Genomic DNA, 20754 nt, shown 5'->3' on the forward strand with positions numbered 1-20754 from the left:
GTGACTTCGACCCCACCTTGCTTCCGTGGAAGAAATCGTTATGTTATAAGTTGTGTCATGCAAAATCCGTTTGGTTATGATTCCAATACATATTTAACAACGAGTAGAAAGTAGTCTTGATTTTCTAACTTGATGAAAACAAACTATAATCTCATTAATTCTAACAGATTTTTTATTTTTAAAATGGCGGCGCCCTATCGGGAACATCCGCCAGTCTGAGGATAAATGGTATTTAGGTTTGTTTTCACCGAATTATAAAATCAAAACTACTTTCTACTGGTAGTAAAATATGTATTTTATTGATGGCCAATAGGATTTTTGCATGACATAGCGTATATCATAACAATTTCTCTCGTGGCAGCGAGGTGGGTGTCAATATAATACTACTTACAATATTATTGTTACTTCGACCACAACCTCACTTCCGAGGAAGAAATCGTTATGTTACAAGTTGTGTCATAGAAAATCTTTATGGTCATCAATCATATGCATATTTTACTACAACTAGTAAGTAGTTTTGATTCTTTAACTTCCGTGAAGCGATCTGAACACAAGTAAGATATCGTTTCAGGCTTCCACAACGCTCGCTTCGCACTCACAAACATAACCCATTTAGCACGAACTGCGGGGTCCTGTGGAAATCTGTGCATGGGGACACCATCGCCCGAATCCCTAGGAGCAATTGACGACAAAGCAACGATTCGGCATGTCGTCGTTGATGTCGAGAAATCATCAAAATGATGAGCGTGCTACAGCATTTTCTCCATAATGCGCTGATTGCTTCTCGTTATAGTGAGTGTTGCTTCATCAAAGAAGGGTCAAGCTATTGGTAACACTATTTCTTAAAAGTTGTAAAATCTTCGTATTTGTTTGAAATATGTACAACTAAATGTTTTGCAAACTTTCTCAACAGCATGGAAAAACACATCAGGTCGTTGAAATGTCAGTATTACGTTATTTAACGTCAGATACATTCTGTTTCAAATGGCACATTGTTTATTCATATTGTCAACATGGAAACCCACCTGCCACTTAATGTAAATGATTTGCACGTGCAAGTCGCTCTATCCATGGGAAGTGGAGGACAATACACATGCATTGATGCTTTTCACTGTCCTTCACTGTTCAGGTAGCTTTTCAAATCGCACCTTAAAATGAGGCGGGTTTTTTACACTTGCTTATTTTCGGAATCTGCTTTAATGTGAGTCATAAGTGCTACTGCTATATTGTGGCAGAGATTTCAAGCCAATTGGTCCGTGGAATATGGACGTCGACCAGGTCGCCCCAGAGTCACAACGGTCCGAGATGATAGGCACATGATTAACCACATGTCCGAGGGGTCTATATCTCAATTAGGCTATGGTAAAACAACGGTCAAACATATCCTGATACAGTAATTGTTTATGTTTAGGGTTTACCCTGTGTACAGTCCATCGCAGTCCATCCAGGGGGCGACACCCGTTGTCACATGACCCAGTATGCCGGTCACATGACGATGTATTAGCTGCACAGTTCCTGTTGCCACACGTCTCGTTACAGTTGACTCCGTAATGGTCCTGATGACATTCTGTGCAGCAGAAAGGCCGCAGTCCTACAGATAACTTTTGGGTCATTGAGTTATGTACTCGCTTGTGTTCATCTCTCAATTGGGTATCCTAACTGCCCTTTGACAAACCAAACACATTGTACACACCTCACTCCAAATTCAATCAATTTGGGTATTTTGTCATTAATTGTCAAAATATAATAAAGTTTAAATGTTGGTTTACGTATTTGTTATTTATATTGATCTGTAAAATGAGAAACGATAAGAAAGACTGCAAGTTACCAAGTTCATGTGCTGAAGTAGAACCTCTCAGTATACCTCAGTTATTTTATTTAGACATTCCTATGTGTACGCATGTAAGATCAAATATATTGAGGCATTTACAAAAATTCAAGAGTCCTTGCACGCAATAGACTTAATAGAAATTGAGTTTTTTACATAAATATATGTGTAATTTACGCAGATACGCAGCTTATCAGAACCTCTTTAAGGCATCGTAATGTTTTTACGATTTCAATTAGGTTTCTGAATAATTTTGAGCATTTTCTTTAATTGATGACACAGAGGAAGCCAAGGCTATTCAGTAAAGTAATAGAGCAATAGTCAAACTTTGCCCTTGCAAAGGATACTTGGCTTATCATGTTGTCACTGCATGTCAATAACTGGGCTCACAGTAACCTAATGTCCTCAGCCGCACGTACTTTAATTGCGCACATTCAGAATACCATGTGTATGTGATCTTTACCCTCCAAACCCATCCACACCTGGTGCACACTCGGACTACTATGTATATGTGTGTGCTTTAAGCCCGTACCTTCAAAACAGTCTATACCAATCCACCCTGCTTTACATCCGGGCACACATGATCCTGTCACATGATCACATGGCGAGTTCCTGCACAGTTCCTGTCAGTACATTGCTTGCTGCAGTTTTGTCCATAGGTCCGTGAGGAACATTCTGTAAAAGAATACACGATATTGACATGGAAAGAGTGAGTTGACAATATTGTGAAAGCTGCATGTATTATAGTGACGAACTGATCGTCGTTGATACGAATTGTACTGGAATACAGATCCATTGGTAGAGGAATTGCACAGGCAAAATGTATACTCTCAAAAGAAACGCTTCATGAAAATAGCAATTTCATGTAGCAATGAATTAAAACGTGATTCATTTTACAAAGGTTTTGCTCCTATTTATGAGTCCTATGGTGTTTATGTTTTGAAACATCACAACAAAACGCACCATCCGTAAAATACCGTATTTAACAGCATGATTTTCAATTTCCGCGTGTAGTGTCCAGAATACACAATCACATGCAATGCACGTGAAAGTTGGGGATCAGATAGTCTCAATGACGGGTATAAAAAGGTTGATCGCTGTCTGTCGATTATTCACTGTATTTGGAATATTGTTGACGAACGCAAAATGCCACGTCTAAGTGAAGCCAACCGTCATATCGCCATTGGTTTGCTTGAAGCTGGCCAGTCTCAACGATGCAGTTGCCCGACGCATGAATGTTCACCAAAGCTCTGGAGAGATATCGCCGGCCGAATTCGGCAGCAGATGCCCCTCGTAGTGGGCGACCTCGAGCGACCACTGCGGCGCAGGATCGCTACATCCGGGTACATCACCTGCGTCATCGAACAGCTACGGCGACCAGTACCGCTCGACAAATACCCGGATTGAGGAGGCTTTCGGCACAGACCGTCAGGAACAGGTTGAGAGAGGCTGGTTTACGCCAGAAGACCTTATTTTGGGCCCTGTGCTTCGACAACAACATCGTCAACATCGAGTTCAATGGTGCACCAACGTTCAGGCCTGGAACCTACCGAATTGGCGTAGAATCTGGTTCAGCGTGATGAATCACGATTTCTATGGGAACGACGCGATGGAAGAATGCGGGTGTACAGGCGTCGACGTGAACGTTTCGCCGACGCTTGCGTTCCCCAGGTCGACAGATTCGGCCGGTGCAGTGTTGTGATGTGGGAGCGATCACCTTCCGTAGGAGAAGTGATTTGGTGATGATCCAGGGCAACCCTGACAGCTCAACGGTACTGTGACGAAATCCTACGCCCACACCTCCTTCCAATCATTGATCGCCAGAAGGAGTTGTTTCAACAGAGCAATGCCAGGCCCCAGCACAGCACATCACACTAGAGACTTCCTCCAGAACCACGACATCAATGTGCTCCCCTGGCCCTCAAGATTACCGGACTTAAACCCGATCGAACATCTGGAATGCCCTGGACAGACGGGTGCGACGCCGTAACCCTCAGCCCCAGACACTTCAGCAACTCGCAAAGGCACTACAGGCAGAGTGGGCTGCGATTGGGCAACACGAGATTCTGAGACTTATTCGTTCGATGCCGAGGCGAGACCGTGCAGTTCTGGATGCCCACGGTGGTCACACGAGGTATTGACTTCAGCGCCACCACACGTCTCCATGTGACACTCAAACTGACTTTCCTCGAGTTGGTGCCAAAGGCGGATAAGTCTGCATTCCTAGTGTTCAATTTCGCTTTATTTCATTGACTCATAAAGCCTACAAGATGTTTCAAAATAAACATAACAATACAGTTGAAATTCCTATATGCGTTTCTTTTTGGGAGAGTATATTTTAGAGTAAAGTGGCCATCGTGATATTAAAAAGCAAGTTTCTGAAAAAAGATCTCAGTGAAGAGCTAGAGACAATGGTACATACTGACATAGTTGCCAATGGTCGTGTACAGATACATGCATAATTCAGCACATCAACCATACCAGAATCTACATGATTTCATAACGCTATTTTCATATTCTATGGTTATGGTTTACCCTGTGTACAGTCCACTGCAGTCCATCCAGGGAGACACCCGGTGTCACATGACCCAGAAAGCCGGTCACATGACGATGTATTAGTAGCACAGTTCCTGCTGCCACATGTCTCGTTACAGTTGACTCCGTAATGGTCTTTATCACACTCTGTAGACGAAAGGCGCTCGTTAATTATGGAACGGATATATCCACACTTTTTAGAGGTGTCTCTTTGTCATATCAACACTAGGTATGGTTAGATCCTCACCTATAGAACAGTTTTGTCCCCGCCACCCTGGCCTACAGTCACCAGCACAGATCCCACTGACTCCATCACAGGGTCCATCAGAACAATGGCAGAAATGGCTGCAGTCTGTACCAAAGGATCCTTGACTGCAAACTTAAAACAGAATCAAAGAGTTTACTCCGCTTCTTCGTTGACCCATTATTATACATTAGCATTACTTGGACAAAACATTATATTTTGTAGGAAAACAATACCAGTAAACGAGATCTCATTGTTATATCTATTTACATCCCCGTGTGGTGTACGTGTTGCACTCCCTGTAGAATCTACAGAAACGGTTGACTTTCATTATATGAAGAAATAGGAATTATTTCTTTTCGGCAGCAACTGGGTATGCAATCACGATAACATGGATATGGTTATAGGATCATACTAATTTCTGAACCTTGAAAAAGTGTAAAAGATTTCTTAAATTGAAGTCGACACTTTATTGTTACTGTAGTTGAAATCATGTTTCAAGATATTGCTGTCTATAGTAACTGACAAACGGTTGTCATCTCCGAAGAATTTACGAAGCATTTGAGGAAGTGTTGTGAGAGTGTGTTTTTTGTAATTCGTAAAATCATTGATTAAGTGATAGTTATTACGGGTCACAAAGTTTAAAGTTATGAGAGTTGGTGCGGCTCACATCTTGCATCATGTATGTTCAATGGCAATAGCAATTTTAGCGGTACGCCTTTCTGATAGCGCTCCAGAGGTTTTTTTAAATTTTTTATTTGTGATTCTCCATACATCCAGGTCATACAGTTCATTACATAACGGGTTGGTATAAACACGATTCGCAAATATATACAAAGTCGATTTACAGGCAAATGTGCATTCAGGTGGAAATGAATAGGTACTTGAAAATATAACAGCAGTACATTATATATAGCGCTAGATTAACAGAACAGATTGTGACATAGTAACCAAAATTTTGTGAAGCTGTCATATTTGCAATTTGAATAGGCATTAAAACGTTCAGCATAATATGTTGTCTTTACGTCTTCTATAATGTAGTTCAAATTTGGTGTTTTATCTCTTTGTTTCATTTTGTATATATTATATTTCACTACTGTTATTATCAAATTCAGAACATGGTTTCTCTTTTCACAATATCTTGGAATAATATTTTTCTTTGAAAAGATAATATTTGACCCTGTTTTTTCGAATATCCATTCTTCTATTTTCTTCCAAATAGTTTTTATGACTTTACAGTCACAAAATAGAATTGATTCTTTCTCGGATTTGCAAAATGTGCATGTGTTGGAATCTTTATATTTCATTTTTGTTAGCAAATCATTTGTTGGCAGAAACCTATGCAGTATACTGTATTGAAACCACGAGTGTTTTACACTATTATACGATTTAAAGGTTGTTTTTTCTATCGTTTCCCATATGTTATCGTCAATAGACTCATTAAGTTCTTGTTGCCACTTGTTTCGATATGTTAAAGGTTTTCTAGATTTACCATTTATGAGTATGTCATAGATATCTCTACATCCTTTTGGGTTTCCTACTATATTTCGTAAAAGATAGGGCAAGATCGGAGCTTGGATTTTCTCTTCAATATGAAAGTTTATGGATTTGCAGTAGTATTTAATTGATTCCACTATTCCTTGACGCTCTAGGAAGTTAGTTTTGCACCCAAACGATTTTTTTAATTGTTCCACCGTTAAAAAGTTACATTGGGCGTCAAACATGTCGTTTATATAAGTAATCCCTTTGTTTATAATTGATTGGTTTTCCATCTATTTTAATATTGTCATTTAACCATAAGGGTTGGGATAAAATATCACGTGCATTTTTTGCATTTTCTGCTTTTCTGGTTACGAATTTACCCCATGATTTCAAAGTGTCTTTCGAAAAGTGATTTGTTTCCTGTGTTATTACTGATTCAAGTATGTGTGTTTCGCATGTTTGTATAAAGCTGTCAATTTCTTTAATCATTTGATCATTTGGGTTGGGTAGAGTTACAAATAAATGATTAAGTTGCGGTAAAAGTAAACTTTTCAATATGGTATTTCTACCTAAGGTCTCTTGCTAGCCATTGATCAATTGATACGAGGATCGGTCAAAAAGTATTCGGCTTAACTATATTCTCGATGTCCAATGTTTGAAAAGCTTCCATTTTAGTTTGTAGGAATCATTAGCAAAGCCGTATAAAAAATTTCACATATGTGGATTAACGAGATATTAGTCATCATAACACATTGGGGTATAATATTTCTAGAAAAAATGCAGAAAATGAAAAACGATCCGTCATTTAGTACCTCTTGGATAATGGTATGCCCTCAGATAATGTCATATAAAAGATGTTAGTATAGTATTGTATGACTTCCCGTCATAATCAAGAGTCAAAGCTTTGGATTGCTTGATTCATATTTAGTCGGGGGCTGTTTCTTTTATAGGACGCCCCCATTTAGTTTATCAAAAACATTGTGTCCAGATATTCAAGTTGGCCCTGTTTACAATATACTGAGAGTTGACACTTGTGTGACCATTCAGTATTTACTTTGAACCTTTAGCATCATGTGTGAAAAAGTGAAAACATTAGAATATGTTATGTCCTTATGATTTCGTCGTCTGAAAGGGGTGGGTAGTGTCTCCAAAACAAGCTGTTTCAGTAAACATGAAGGGGGAATCACTTTAACAAGCGATTGTACTTTCAAATTGCTTTTTTATGCACTTTAATATCTAAGTTTGATTCTAGCGGACGTCTACCTATCTCAAACACACAAAATGTTTCCTGCATATTTTGTTACCTGAAGTTTGTGGTGCATTTATTGCAGATTTTGCGCTTTTGGGGTGTACCAAGATAAAATTTCAAACAAAATGGGGATCGTAAGGCTGGAACGTAGCAAAACCAATTTGCTTGAGGTTGACAGATAATATGTAGAAAAATAAAACATAAAAACAGCTGCATTTGTATCATTTACTAGGTCAGGCCGACTACTTTTTGACTGTCCCTCGTATTTTGAGAGTCTTAAGTTTATCTTTATAGTTGCGTTCAACCTTTTCTGCGATGTTGTGAGTAAATACAATTCCTAATAGTGTAAACGAGTCCCTCTTCCAGTCTAAATTCCAGTTTCTGCAAAATTTTCTTTTAGAGTTTTTTTTCTGAGCCTATCCATAATACCTGTGTTTTGTTTACATTTATTTTTAAGCCTGAAAATTTATTTTTAAGCCTGAAAATGAGGCATATTTACTAAGAATTTCTAATGTCGCCTGTAAACAGAGTTGCCTCCTTTGGCGTATTTTTGTTTTGACTCCCTGTCGCATGTTCGACGAATTTCGATGACATTCTGAGTGGATAATGATGCTGCTTAGTTTTGCTAGAATGCTCGAGAACTGTGTAAGGGCTATATAAAGGCTGGTTGTTGCGTTGTGCGGCAGGACTAACACACGGAATCACATCAGACGTTTCATATCACTGCAGTTGTGTACATCTGTCTGCCATCATCTGCCTACTGTCGTCTAGTATGTCTGTCAACATTTCAAGACCGTCTATTCGTCTACTCTCATTGTAAACAACCTTCAATCAGTATATCTGCTCTCACTGTAAATGTCAAGACTCTGGTGAGTTAATATTTATATTTGTGACCCAATATTTTAGATTTGTGACTCAATTGCATTGTACTAGAAATCTGTATTGTCATTCATTGTAGTTTGCTCATTATTTGCTCAATATATTATTGAATATTTTAGACTTGTCTGTGTTCTATTTTTGCTGGTTCAAAGGGGACTCTTAAACCTTTTGTCACGGCAATTTATTAACCGTAACATAAGACAAATGTGGTTGGTGCATTTGTAACGGTGATTAATGACAAAAGAGTCTGTCCATACCATAGATCTCCACCTCGCAGAGATTCAGCTCCGCCCAGCTGTGTGTGATGGTAAAGTATCGCCCCCTTCCATCACAGATGACATCGTACACAGAGTTGCCTGTTGCAGTGTTGCTGGGGAAGGTGTAGCAGGGTACGCCAGATGTGGAATTGCTGGAGTTACTCAGAGAGAGGAGAGCGGATTGGATTTTCCAAACATCTAAAATAATGATGGATGTATGCTTCTGGTAGGTGGAGTTGTATCTTTAGGCTATCATCATTATTACGTTTATTTATTTAGCATAAGTTTTTTATTGAATATGTATTTTATTGTGAATGATTATGAAAGACGGGCTAAAGAAATTCTATGATTTCTATAACAAATTGTTCACAGGTGCGTAAAGGTAACAAACACACACACCATGGTGGACACTGGGAATACGCTTGTATAACGTTATGAACGATTGCAACACCAGACCTCCCACTGCCTTGATCCTTTGGAGGTGGTGTCTGTGTGTTCATTGTAAAACAGAGTTCTAAGTGTATCATAGAGTTTCGGTTCAGATTCAGTGGAGGGCACAGGCGTGGTCGTTACTATTTTCAGACAGAAAGTCAAACAGGGCAGAGGTGGGGTAGTACTTTATTCAGAGTGTAAGTCAAAACGACTTTGAAAGCATCTCGAACACCTGAAATAATCGTAACAGGAACCTCGAGAAACCTCTGGAAGATGTTAAATATAGTAAAGGTATTCACCTTCTTTGCTATGATCGCTTTCATAATTTCATCGTGTCGTTTTAAGTAAAATCAAGAAAGAAATGTAGAAGCTCTATATAAGAACACAGAACACCTTTGTGTTACAAAACGCGAACGACGTCTACGTTACATCGTGACAGAAGTCAATGGTAAAGGTCAAGCAGTTACATATAACTGTTGTCTATGCCATTCTGATTGTTCAAATTAAGTGGTATGAGACTGACAAGAAAACGGTCCTTCAGGACTCGGTAATCAATAATTCACGTATGGAGGCATGGAAATAATCTGATCAAATCTATAAAAAGATGGCAATACAGAAGATCAGGGATCATGGATGAACTAAGTCAGAGTAAATACACAATCAGATTAGCTAAGTAAATGTATGACAGTAATAAATAGAAAACAGCTACATCACCACTTCGACAATATCTTATTCCAGCAATATCACGAAGGTGGACACCAGAAATGGGCTTCACTCATTGTACGCATGTGGGGAATCGAACCCAGGTCTTCGGCTTAACGAGCAAACGCTTTAACTACTAGGCTACCCCCACGGCCCAGTTAACACCCGAGAGTTATGGAACTCAACAGTAATAGCGGGACACAAATACTATATCCCTAAATCTACGAGAAACGCTTCAACAGACTAAGGACTCGGGAATCAAATTAACTGGTCACCAATTCTCTGACGATAAATGTAATTACACTGGCCGACGACGACTGCCGGACTTTGCCGAACGACGACGGAAGATGGACAGTGGATGGAGAGGGAAGAGTTGGACTGGTTTTACTACCCGGTATTAACGTATCCATTCTTCAGTGAGAACATATGCCAGATTCCGTTATGTTGATTCGTAGAGTTCTGGTTTGTTTAAAATTATTTTTATTTGTTCCCATAATTGAATACAAGGATTAAAGCAAAGCAATAAATGTACAAATGCATGACCAAAGTTCATTGGGTCCAACAAGAATGTTACATCAACAGATAGCATAAAGGAATTATAATCCAATAAAGTTGTTAAACTTCAATTAAAGATGAATATTTATCCAAGAAGTGTGTGTGTGTGTGTGTGTGTGTGTGTGTGTGTGTGTGTGTGTGTGTGTGTGTGTGTGTGTGTGTGTGTGTGATAGATAGATAGATAGATGGTGAAGAGAGGAGAGAGAGAGAGAGAGAGAGAGATAGGGCCCTTCTCGTTTCCTTATTAAGAAAAAATATGCGTAGAATTCATGCTTGTGTTTGTATATCAAATAATTTCGAAGCGATTATTTCAACAGCATATCATGTTCTTACGGGTTAATGACGGGTTGATTGACAATGCTAGTTACTTAACAATGCTAAATCCTTGTAAAAATTAAAATAAATATACTAGTACACATTATATATTGTACGTGCAAACCACACTTGTAATATGTAGTTATCCGTTCACTACACTTTAATTTGTCACTCCTTTATTAATACATACAGTTTACATGGACTGCATATTTGGTTTTATGTCATTTAATTACCCAGACATGGGTGTCAGTGTATCAATTCTGACTGTACTGGTAGCCCTGGTTTGACACTTGTGCATGACTATATGATAGTCACATTAACCTTACCTGGGTAGTATTATTACTACATAAGTGTGTCATGGTAGTATATTTTATGAAATGGGAGAATACATTAATTGAATAAATGGTTTCCATTAATATAGGCCAATACTTACAATGTTGGTGTCCGATGACCGAAAGACAATATTTGATTAATTTAGGTCATATTTTATGTCACCAAACTGAAATTATCACCGTATTATATGTTTACTTCCATATCATGCATCATAAGCTATCTTTTGATATGCTACATGACTATGTTGTGACAATGTTATGAAAACAGTTTTGTCTCGAAATGTCGCAAGCAATTTTGGGAACTCATATTCAATCACCCCACAATGACACTTATAACAAACAGAAAAAAGGGAACCACGGTTTTTTTCTGAATCCATACACAATAGTGATTGCAATTAGTATTGGTTCCAACAATTGACACGTAATCCCCACGGAATTACACAAGCCCTTGCACTACAATGCCTAATAAAGTGATTTGGGTTTTTGGAATTATTATTCAACCATAAGGGTTGTTATAAAATTCCTTCAATGTTGTCTGCTTCTATGGTATGTTCATTACAGTATAATCCCAATGCCATTAAAGCATCTTTCCAAAAAGGATTATCAATTTCAACAATTTTCTGAAAATTTGCTCCATATTTTAATATATCATTTCATGGAAAATTACATGGATTACTCATATTTGTATTCCTCAAAAAAAGTGTGAGTGTAGATAAGATCATGACATTAACAAAGGTTTTAATATCTGTCATGCGTAAACCCCTTCTGTATAATCTTTTTTAATGTGTTCCGTTTAATTTTGTCATTTTTGTCATTCCAAATAAATATGAAAATACTCTCTCAAGAAAAGTAAAATATATTCATCAATTGGGTTCGTTAAATATTTGAAAATGTGAACCAATGTTGAAAGAGCCAATGTTTTAAATACAGGGATTTTGCCAAATGTCTTTTTTCGCCATGTTGCGAATAATCTATTAATTTCTCCAAGTCTTTTCTTGTGTTGATTACACCTGAGTCATTGAAATCAGGTGTGAATTTAATACCCAAAACTTCAAATCCTTTCTTTGCCATTCTATATTCAAATCTTGACAAATTATATCACTGCTACCTGCATTTGAGCCTATCCGGATTGCTTTAGTCATATCTATATTTATCCTTAATCCTGACATATTGTAAAAAATATTAATGGTATCAATAGCAGCATACAAACTTTCATCTGAGCCATCCAAAAATAATTCAGTATCATCAGCATATTGTCCTAACTTATATTCCTGAACATCAATTACAATACCCTTTATATCATTATTTTGTCTTATCATACATTCAAGGATTGCAACCACCATACATCCAAGGATTGCAGCCACAAAAAGAAACAAATATGGTGATATTGGATCACCTTGCCTGCAACCCCGCTCATTCGTCAGTGAAAACATATGCCCGATTCCGTAATTCTGATTCAAAGAGTTTGCTTTTCGAACTGATGGTATTACCAGTCAATCCTTTGGTGAAAGAACAGTCGTGTGTTGTATACCTGATTTCAGACTTATTTAGCAATTTGCTAATGTAAAGATGAAATGTTGAGAAATGAGAAGGATACATACACCCATCCCGGTTGTATATCCTGACGTCATGTATCCTGTACTGCTGTCCCAGGTCCACTGTCCACACACTTGGGTGGTCTAAGGCTCGGAAGCAGGAGTCATGTGCCAACTTCTGGTTCCGGTTCCCATCTACAGCTTTGTCTGCAGACCAGTCAGACTTATAGATCTGAGAAGATGTAGTACGTTTCTTGTAGGCAATGTTCCCTGTTTGAAAAGAAACATCACATGATCGAATGTTCTCAAACATTACCCACACACCCAACAGTGATATATGTCATCCAAAAACAACACGTATTTTAATTACATCCGCAAAAGGTTTTAAATGTAATCGTAATATCCAATTGTCCACAACCTAATACACCTTACTTATTTTCAGTATCAGCAAAACCATCAACAATATGTTGATTGTTTGGATCTTGTCTCTCGAGGCCTATACGGCGTCCATATGGCCACAACAACCCCACACTTCCAAATATGCTGTTGTTTTGATATGCCGAATATCCTTATTCCCCTCTCCACCACGCTACATCTCGTAAATACAACCATTTGATATCCCCTAGTCACGTGGGTTTAGGCCTAGAAGCAGTGGTTAAAGTTGTGCCTGTGTCTTTCTCTCATAACATACATTGTTTTCGCTATTTCTTTAAAACCGTGAAATACACTGATGTACAAAAGAAAGTCGACCCATAGTGTTTTGGTATTATTTTCCAAATCGAATAATTCAAAAGTGTCTTGATTGTGACAGTTGATACACAAATATGATGTACATGTTGCCAAAACACCACGTATATCAATTATGGTGCTCTGAGTGGAATAATTTGTTGAATCGCACGTGCATGTTATGCGCCAACGTATGAAGACAATCAATTGAGATTTTTAGTGGTGTAAAAGAATACATCAAAATGCCAAGAGATACAGCAGCAGAGTGAGAAAGTCGCAGATGTCGGCTTCGAGCAGCCATATTGCCAGAGCGTTCAGCTGTACAAGGCAGACCACATCACACTAATGAGACGCGTCAGCCAGACGTGTCCCAGAAGTGGAAGACTGAGAATGACCACCCTGCAAAATGGCCTTCGCCTGCGCATTTTCAATCTGCGCAACCGCATGCTCACGATGCCATCACCAGCATCAACAGCTTTTGATCACTGCATCAGCAGGAACACAGTGATGAGGCGACTGCGTGCTGTTGGGATCCGAGCCTTTCCCTATTTCGGGGAATGTCATGAACCTGTACACATCTACTGAATTGTCCATGTTGGGCTAGGGATGTGAGGTGCCGGCAACGTTGCATTTGGGTACGATATCTGTGTTGTCATAGCAACACGTACACGATGATATACTTGTAAGTCACAATCAAAACACTTTTCAATATATCTGGCCAGTTTAGAGAAATACAATTCTTAGAATACTGTTTCCAAATATCACCAGACCTTTTTTGACAGGTTCCACCACGTCCTCCAACCCAGCCTTCATCACAGCCACCTCCACAAACTCCAGTTGTCTGGTTACAGGACTGTCCACAGTGGCAGCTGTAGCTACAAGAATCTCCAAACTTCCCTGGTGGACAGGACCCTGACAGGAGAAGTGTTAGTAGTTAAGATCACAATCAATTCGACGAATTATTTTTCCGTGGTTCTTTTGGAAGGTAGGTTTGTCCACCAAAGACAACCGGCAACAATTCCTTAATACATGCTTCAATCATATTTTGCAATATCCAATATCTCATGATCACCACTTCAGATGTCTAACATTTTGCTGTAGAAACACTGATGACAATGCTTCGCCCTCTGTACTGGATCTCTGTCTAGATGGAATACCGATCTGTCACGATAAAAACTGATGGAGATGTCCCTGTAGAATACCAGTGTACACTTCACTTGCAGTTTTACCTTCGGATACACATAATGACACATCAGGCACCCCAAACTACATATACACATGAGCATTAATTCACCGCCTAAATCTAAGGGTATTTTTGTACAGTCTTGGTCAAAACAGGCTCCTTATACCGTAGATCTTTATCCTGTTGCTTGACAACGGTATAAGCATCTATACCGAATCTTCGCATCATATATAATGAATGAGTTGTTATCCATAAAGTATCTTACTTTCTTTCGAACTGATTTAAATGATGTACTAATTTTAACCTTTTTTATGACATGCCAAGACGTAGACTTTCAGGAAATACACGATGTCAAGTCAATGGCAAGCATGGTGCAGGGATGATGGAACATCTGTGTGTTAATTTGAACAGTAACCACGCGGTTTTTAGTCGACGTAGTGACGAAGTACATGACGTTCGCCGATGAAGTCAAGGATCATCCAAGACCTGGAAGACCATGGACGACCTACGGCCGTGATGACGGAGTCCTAATTTCTCTGACATAGCTGAAATATTTAGTCTCCGAATGGTTTTAATCCTCAACCACGTTGATGAACTGGCCAATCCTTTCTCAGAAACTAACCACAACATGGAGGGTTTTTAAAACAAGTAGGCTTTCAGGATTACATTGTGATAAGTTGAATGTTAAAATTTGTTTTGGTCAAACTATACTCGGTATACAACGGTTATAACGAACTCAAAGAGACCTCGCTTTAGCTCGCTATACGTATTTGTAGCTCGCTATACGTATTTCGACTAAAATATACAGCAAGCTCGACGAAAAATAACGACAGATTTCCTTATACGCCAGTTTGTTTACAAATGTGGTCTCCAGTATGTATCATACTTTGAAAATAAATAAAGTTTTGCGTGTAATGGATGAAGCATATATGGTTCCGACTTATATGTTTAATGGTCTGGAAACGCCAATGTTGTGACATGGATGGTGAATGTGTAACGTCGAGTGGAATCACACCAATAATGCAACTGGTTAATGCTACTTCAATCCCAGTGCGTTTAACTGACAGGCACAGTTGGACATCAACAACTGGCCTTGCTACTTGGCTGTACTGAATGCTAGACCCATGGATATGTAGTAATTCTATCCTTTAAGAGGCAAGTCTAGAAAAGTGGATAGAGGACGCCAGTCTGTTACGTATTATTTTAGAAATTAACATTTAAACTATGAATTATTACCTTAGAGACCTGTGCAAGTTTACTCAACAGTCTATGTTGGTAGTTTACACTGTATAAAACAACGCCCAACAAACTACATATTGTGAGCACTTGATTAAAGCATATTTGTTGTTGTTGTTGTTGTTGTTGCTGCTGCTGCTGCTGTTGCTGCTGCTGTTCACGAAATGTTGAATGAATTTTCACGAAACATTGATTCAAATGTTTGAATGCAAAACAACCACTTGTGTACGAGGGGCTATCAAAATGTTTTGAGCCTTAGATACTTCTGATATGTGCATGATAAAATAACTGTATGATATTGAAGAATGGTTTATATCATTTACATAAGCATAATATCGATATTGTTATAAGGTGAAAATGCATCCCTAAAGCAGTTTGAGAATTACAGCAGATTCCGTATATCGATTACCAATATGACTCAGAACTGATAACCTTTGGCTCATGACTAAGAACGGTTAAACACATAATGGAGACAGAAAGTCGGGAATAAGAGAAAGATAAACATGGAGATAAGAACTTGGCTAAAACTTTCGTGAGGCAAGGACACGACAAGGTCGTAAGAGGTAGGTTACGAAATACATGAGTTAAAGGGCGGAGACGGAAGTAGCAAATCACTGAAAAATGGGAGTCACTGAACGGTGCTGTCCGAGACCCTCTAATTATAATACCCATGAGTGAAAGGACAGATACAGTTATTAACGAATCAAAACGATATGTTGAAATATGTGATAAGATAAGGTCAGGCTCGTCTCATTTAAAAAGACATGTTTGGGCGCTAAAAGAGAGAGAGTGCAGAGAGTGCGGAGAGTACTAGCTCAACATTTCAGAAGCCAATCCACTTTACTAAGTTCCCCGTAGGATACGAGCCTCCTCTGTCTTGTGTTGGACTTGTACTTTGAGATATGGACTGAGAGACAGTAAACCGATGTGAGTATAGAGCTTGGTGTTGCGTTTATCCTTGAATGTATGTATGCCAGTACATGAATGTGATGTAGTTAGTTAGGAGTCAGGTCGCCCGACCCCTCACTGCTTGACTGAACATTCCCCATGGACCAAGCGAGTGCAGAGCTGGAGCTTACATCTCCCCTGACAATGTGGAACGACCATAAGCAATAGGTAACTGCGGTAGGGTTTACTAACACCCAAACGCCAGTTACGACATGGAGGAGTCTGCGGGTTTTTTTCCTGAACAAAATGTTTAAGACGATCCCTTTTGCTGTTTTTCTTATGGTCGATCCTACACTTTTATTCCATTGCGTTGACGTTTGACCGTTGGTTCCCTTTTTCGCAGCGGGGATATGTTATCTGTAGTTTTGCCTCAAGCTATTTGGACTTGTAATGCCTCGTTCACACGATTCAGATACATCTACGTCATACGACAGTCCGGTCCAATCTCGTCCCATCACTTCTAACATTTTTACTAATCAGGCCCGCCTTGGCATAACACAACCGACGTTTCACCCTCCCATTCCCCCTCCTTCTGCTCCTACGGACCTCTCCCTATTTCTTTCTCAGGAGGATTTAGAATTGTCATTTTCCTCTTTAGATTTGTCATCGGACAACAGTTCTTATTCTGCACCTGACTTCAATATGGGCGATTCCACTTTAATGCCAGAACATTTTACAGGTAGAGACACGTCTCATGCTGCCGAGTGGCTTGACCGTTTTGCTCATTTCGGTAACTTTAAAAGGTGGACTGATGCGCAGAAAATTGAAGTTTTCCCACTTTTTTTAAGGACGCAGCGTATCTATGGTACAAAGAACTGAGGGAATCGGCAGAGGAAGAAATTGTCCGTTTTGATGAGATTGAGAAATTGTTCAAGGACAAGTATGTCCATCCCACTGGCCGTTGGGCCCTTTTGGAAACTTTTGTGAGTCGAAAGCTCTCACTTACGGAAACTATAGATATTTATTTAGCGGACTTGACCGAAACAGCCAGCCTGTTAGAAAAATCAGACACGGACTTAATGGACGCTTTTGTCCGGGGATTGGCTGACAACACTAGGCGACATGTTTTAATGAAACAGCCAACTGTGCTTCATGAGGCAGTTTCATTTGCGAGATTGGCCTGGTCAGTCATTCCGCAGTCTGCAGAAAGTACGAATATGAAGCTCGCAATAGATACTTTGAGAGAGCAAATTCCTTCTCTTGCGGGGAAACTCGCTCAACCAACATAACTAGTCAGTACTTTTTAGTATCGCAAGAATCAGCGCTCTCAATTCCCTAGACACCCTATAAGACAAACAGCTCGTCCATGGCAGCCGCCACAACCTCAGTTTCAGCAACAGTCGTAACCGGACCAACACAATCAGCACCGACGTCCACCCCAGTCTACTCGGCCAGACTACACCCAAGGAAGAACCATGACACGGGCACGCCAGTGTTATCGCTGTGGAGGTGAGTATGACTTATCTCATTTTGACCGGTGTCCAGCACGAAATTCAAAGTGTCACTATTGTCAGAAGGTAGGACATTTCCCACGAGTCTGTAATGCTCGAGTCCAGGAAGGGATATCACAGCGTGGTTAGCAATTAAATTCACGACTGCACAAGCAATGTTCTCACTGTATACAGCAAATTTTTGGCCTCCCATATTTGCACTCGAAGGAGTCGCCAATTCCTATTTTATCAGGTTATAACCAGCCTCATGCTCCTGTTTTATATGTCACTCCTAACAATGACAATAGGCATAGAATTCATGTCTTTTTGGGGAGATCAGGTAGTTTCGTCAATAGTAGATTCGGGTGCTGCTATTAGTGTTTTAACTCTTGGAGTGTTCAATGACTCAGGTCTGTGGAAAGAGTTCCCTATTCAGAAATCCGATGTGTCATCTCTTCAGGGGATAGGCTCAACCATAGTGCCAGTGATAGGACAAGTGGAACTTCCTATAACTATTGGTGATTTTCTGATGACACAATGTTTCCAAGTAGTTGCAGATTTAGCATCACTTACGTTTTTAGGAATTGATTTTTTGATACAGAAAAGTGCTATCTTGAATTGTTAATCGTGCACTTTAACCCTTCAGAACGGGTTAACAGTAGTTTTTGTATGGGCAAATAGCAGCAAACCCCCTTATCAACTAATGTCAACACAACCAGAATATATTCCGGTTCACTCGTTGGTAGATATTACAATTCCCCCACAGTCTGAAATTATTTTCCCCGTTTCCATGAGTTGTTCCCCGTCTGACCAGACAGGCATATGTGAACCAATCCCCTATTGGCAGAAACACATCAAGTTTTGGGAGCTCGCTGCCTCGTTTCAGCAAATCCAGGGAAAACGGTGTACCAAATCATTAACACTAACGATCATGCTGTGGACATTCCAAAAGGCCACGAAGTTGCTAATTTCACTTCTGTATTATCAGATGAAATTATGCCTATGCAGTCACAACCCTCATACGATTCAGAATCACCCCTCTCTCAGTCAGAAGTAGACGCGAGATTACGTGACTTGAATATTAATATATCTGCAACCACTCTGTCACAGGAGCAACAAGTTAGGCTAGGACACCTGTTAGCAGAGTATCGTGATTGTTTTGTTATTGATCTGTCAGAAATTGGACTAAATGATACTATCCAGCATGATATTGATACAGGAGATGCGCCCCCGGTTAGGCAACGTTTTTACCGTATTAATCCTGCTATGCATGCAGAGATAGATCGTCAATTTCAAGAATTAGTGGACCTAGGTATATGTGAACCAGACCATGATAGCCCGTGGGCCTCTCCAGTTGTAATGGTGCCCAAGAAAATTGCTAAGGGTTCGCCTCCATCATGGAGAATGGCGATAGACTTCAGAGTTGTGAATTCATGCTCCCGCCCTGTAGTTTTCCCAATGCCAAGATTAGAAGATGTTCTCGATGTTTTAGGCACGGCACACGCAAAATATTACACAACGATTGATTTGGCTGCAGGATATTGGCAAATAGGTTTAAATGAAGAAAGTAAGCCCAAAAGTGCATTTGTGACAGCGAGCGGAACCTATCACTTTAATTGTATGGCCTTTGGTCTGGCCTCAGCCCCAGCAACTTTTCAAAGACTGATCAATGATGTTTTTCGAACACTCAATTGGCGTAAAACAATGTGTTATTTCGACGATGTGTTGTGTTTCTCGCCAGATTTTGAGACTCATTTAGTTGATCTAGAGGAAGTATTTTTGTGTTTACGCAAAGCAAACTTGAAAGCAAAACCATCAAAATGCCAGTTTGCTAAACAGTCAGTTTTTTATTTGGGGCACATCTTTTCAAATAAGGGTGTCCAAGTTGACCCTGAGAAAACTAGCGTGATAGCATCTTTTCCAACACCTACAAAGTCCAAAGAAGTTAAAAGTTTGTTTGGAATGGCAGGGTTGTACCGCCGCTTCATTCAAGGTTTTTACCAAGATAGCATCGCCCTTACATTCATTGCTGCAAAGGGATACTAAATTTGTTTGGACGGATGCACAGGAGTGTTCATTTCAAACTCTAAAATCGGCTCTACTCAAACCACCAATTTTAGGATTTTCAGATTTTGACAAACCATTTATTCTATACACAGATGCTAGTGATGAGGCGCTAGGATATTTATTTGGTCAAAAGGATGACAGTAACAGAGATGTAGTAATTGCTTACAGTGGTCGTGCTCTGTCTAAAGCAGAGAAAAACTATGGAATCACTGAAAAAGAATGTTTAGCAGTTGTGTCAGGTATTAAACATTTCAAAGTGTATTTGACGCACGCTCCGTTTACTGTAATAACGGATCATAGAGCTCTACAGTATTTGAAGGACAATAAGGACCGCTCTGCTCGATTGAGCCGCTGGTCACTTTTGTTGAGTGATTTTACTTTCACAGTTCAGTACCGACCAGGTAAAAACTTGGGTAATGCGGATTTTTTGTCACGATTGCCGTACCCTCTCCGTGTCAATACCGACCCTGTAGGAGATTGCTCCATAGCAGAGAAACAATATGCTGACCCTGAATTACAGCCGTTGATTGATTGTTTAAAATTCTTAACATTTGTAACTGACAAGACCACAAGAATATTATTGTTACAAGCCAGGATTTCATTCTTGACAATGGCATATTGTATCATCTGTATGCACCGCCAGGATCTGGGCACAGGAAAGACAGGCTTATTCGTCAATTAGTGATACCCAAGTCATTAGTAAAACAGGTGTTACAATCATACCATGACAGTTTATTAGCAGGACATGTCGGTATTGACAGAACATTCAATGTTGTTCGACAGAAATACTATTGGAATCATATGCTGATTGACATAAAA

At 39.5% G+C, this 20754-nt stretch overlaps 1 protein-coding gene across 1 annotated transcript; it reads right to left on the reverse strand.

Annotated features, from left to right (window-relative positions):
- Positions 1-1352: 1352 nt before the first annotated feature.
- Positions 1353-12658, reverse strand: LOC124269179 (platelet endothelial aggregation receptor 1-like). The gene is made up of 5 exons (XM_046704190.1): positions 12412-12658; positions 8475-8672; positions 4611-4742; positions 4364-4510; positions 1353-1567 (listed from the first exon to the last, which is right to left on the reverse strand). The coding sequence occupies exons 1-5, from the start codon at positions 12656-12658 to the stop codon at positions 1353-1355; spliced, it is 939 nt and encodes a 312-aa protein (XP_046560146.1).
- Positions 12659-20754: the final 8096 nt, after the last annotated feature.

Source organism: Haliotis rubra, unplaced genomic scaffold, assembly GCF_003918875.1.
Source record: "Haliotis rubra isolate DU_JTF1 unplaced genomic scaffold, ASM391887v1 Scf1427, whole genome shotgun sequence".
NCBI lineage: Eukaryota > Metazoa > Mollusca > Gastropoda > Lepetellida > Haliotidae > Haliotis > Haliotis rubra.

What these genes read in the sequence shown, in the direction of transcription:
- LOC124269179 (XM_046704190.1), bottom strand. Translation starts at nt 12,658, where the DNA reads ATGTTTGAGAACATTCGATCATGTGATGTTTCTTTTCAAACAGGGAAC. An exon ending in CTGCGAGGTGGAGATCTATG is followed by an intron (nt 4,743 to 8,474) that starts GTATGGACAGAC and finishes TTCTGTTTTAAG; the next exon opens with TTTGCAGTCAAGGATCCTTT. An exon ending in GGGACAAAACTGTTCTATAG is followed by an intron (nt 4,511 to 4,610) that starts GTGAGGATCTAA and finishes TTTCGTCTACAG; the next exon opens with AGTGTGATAAAGACCATTAC.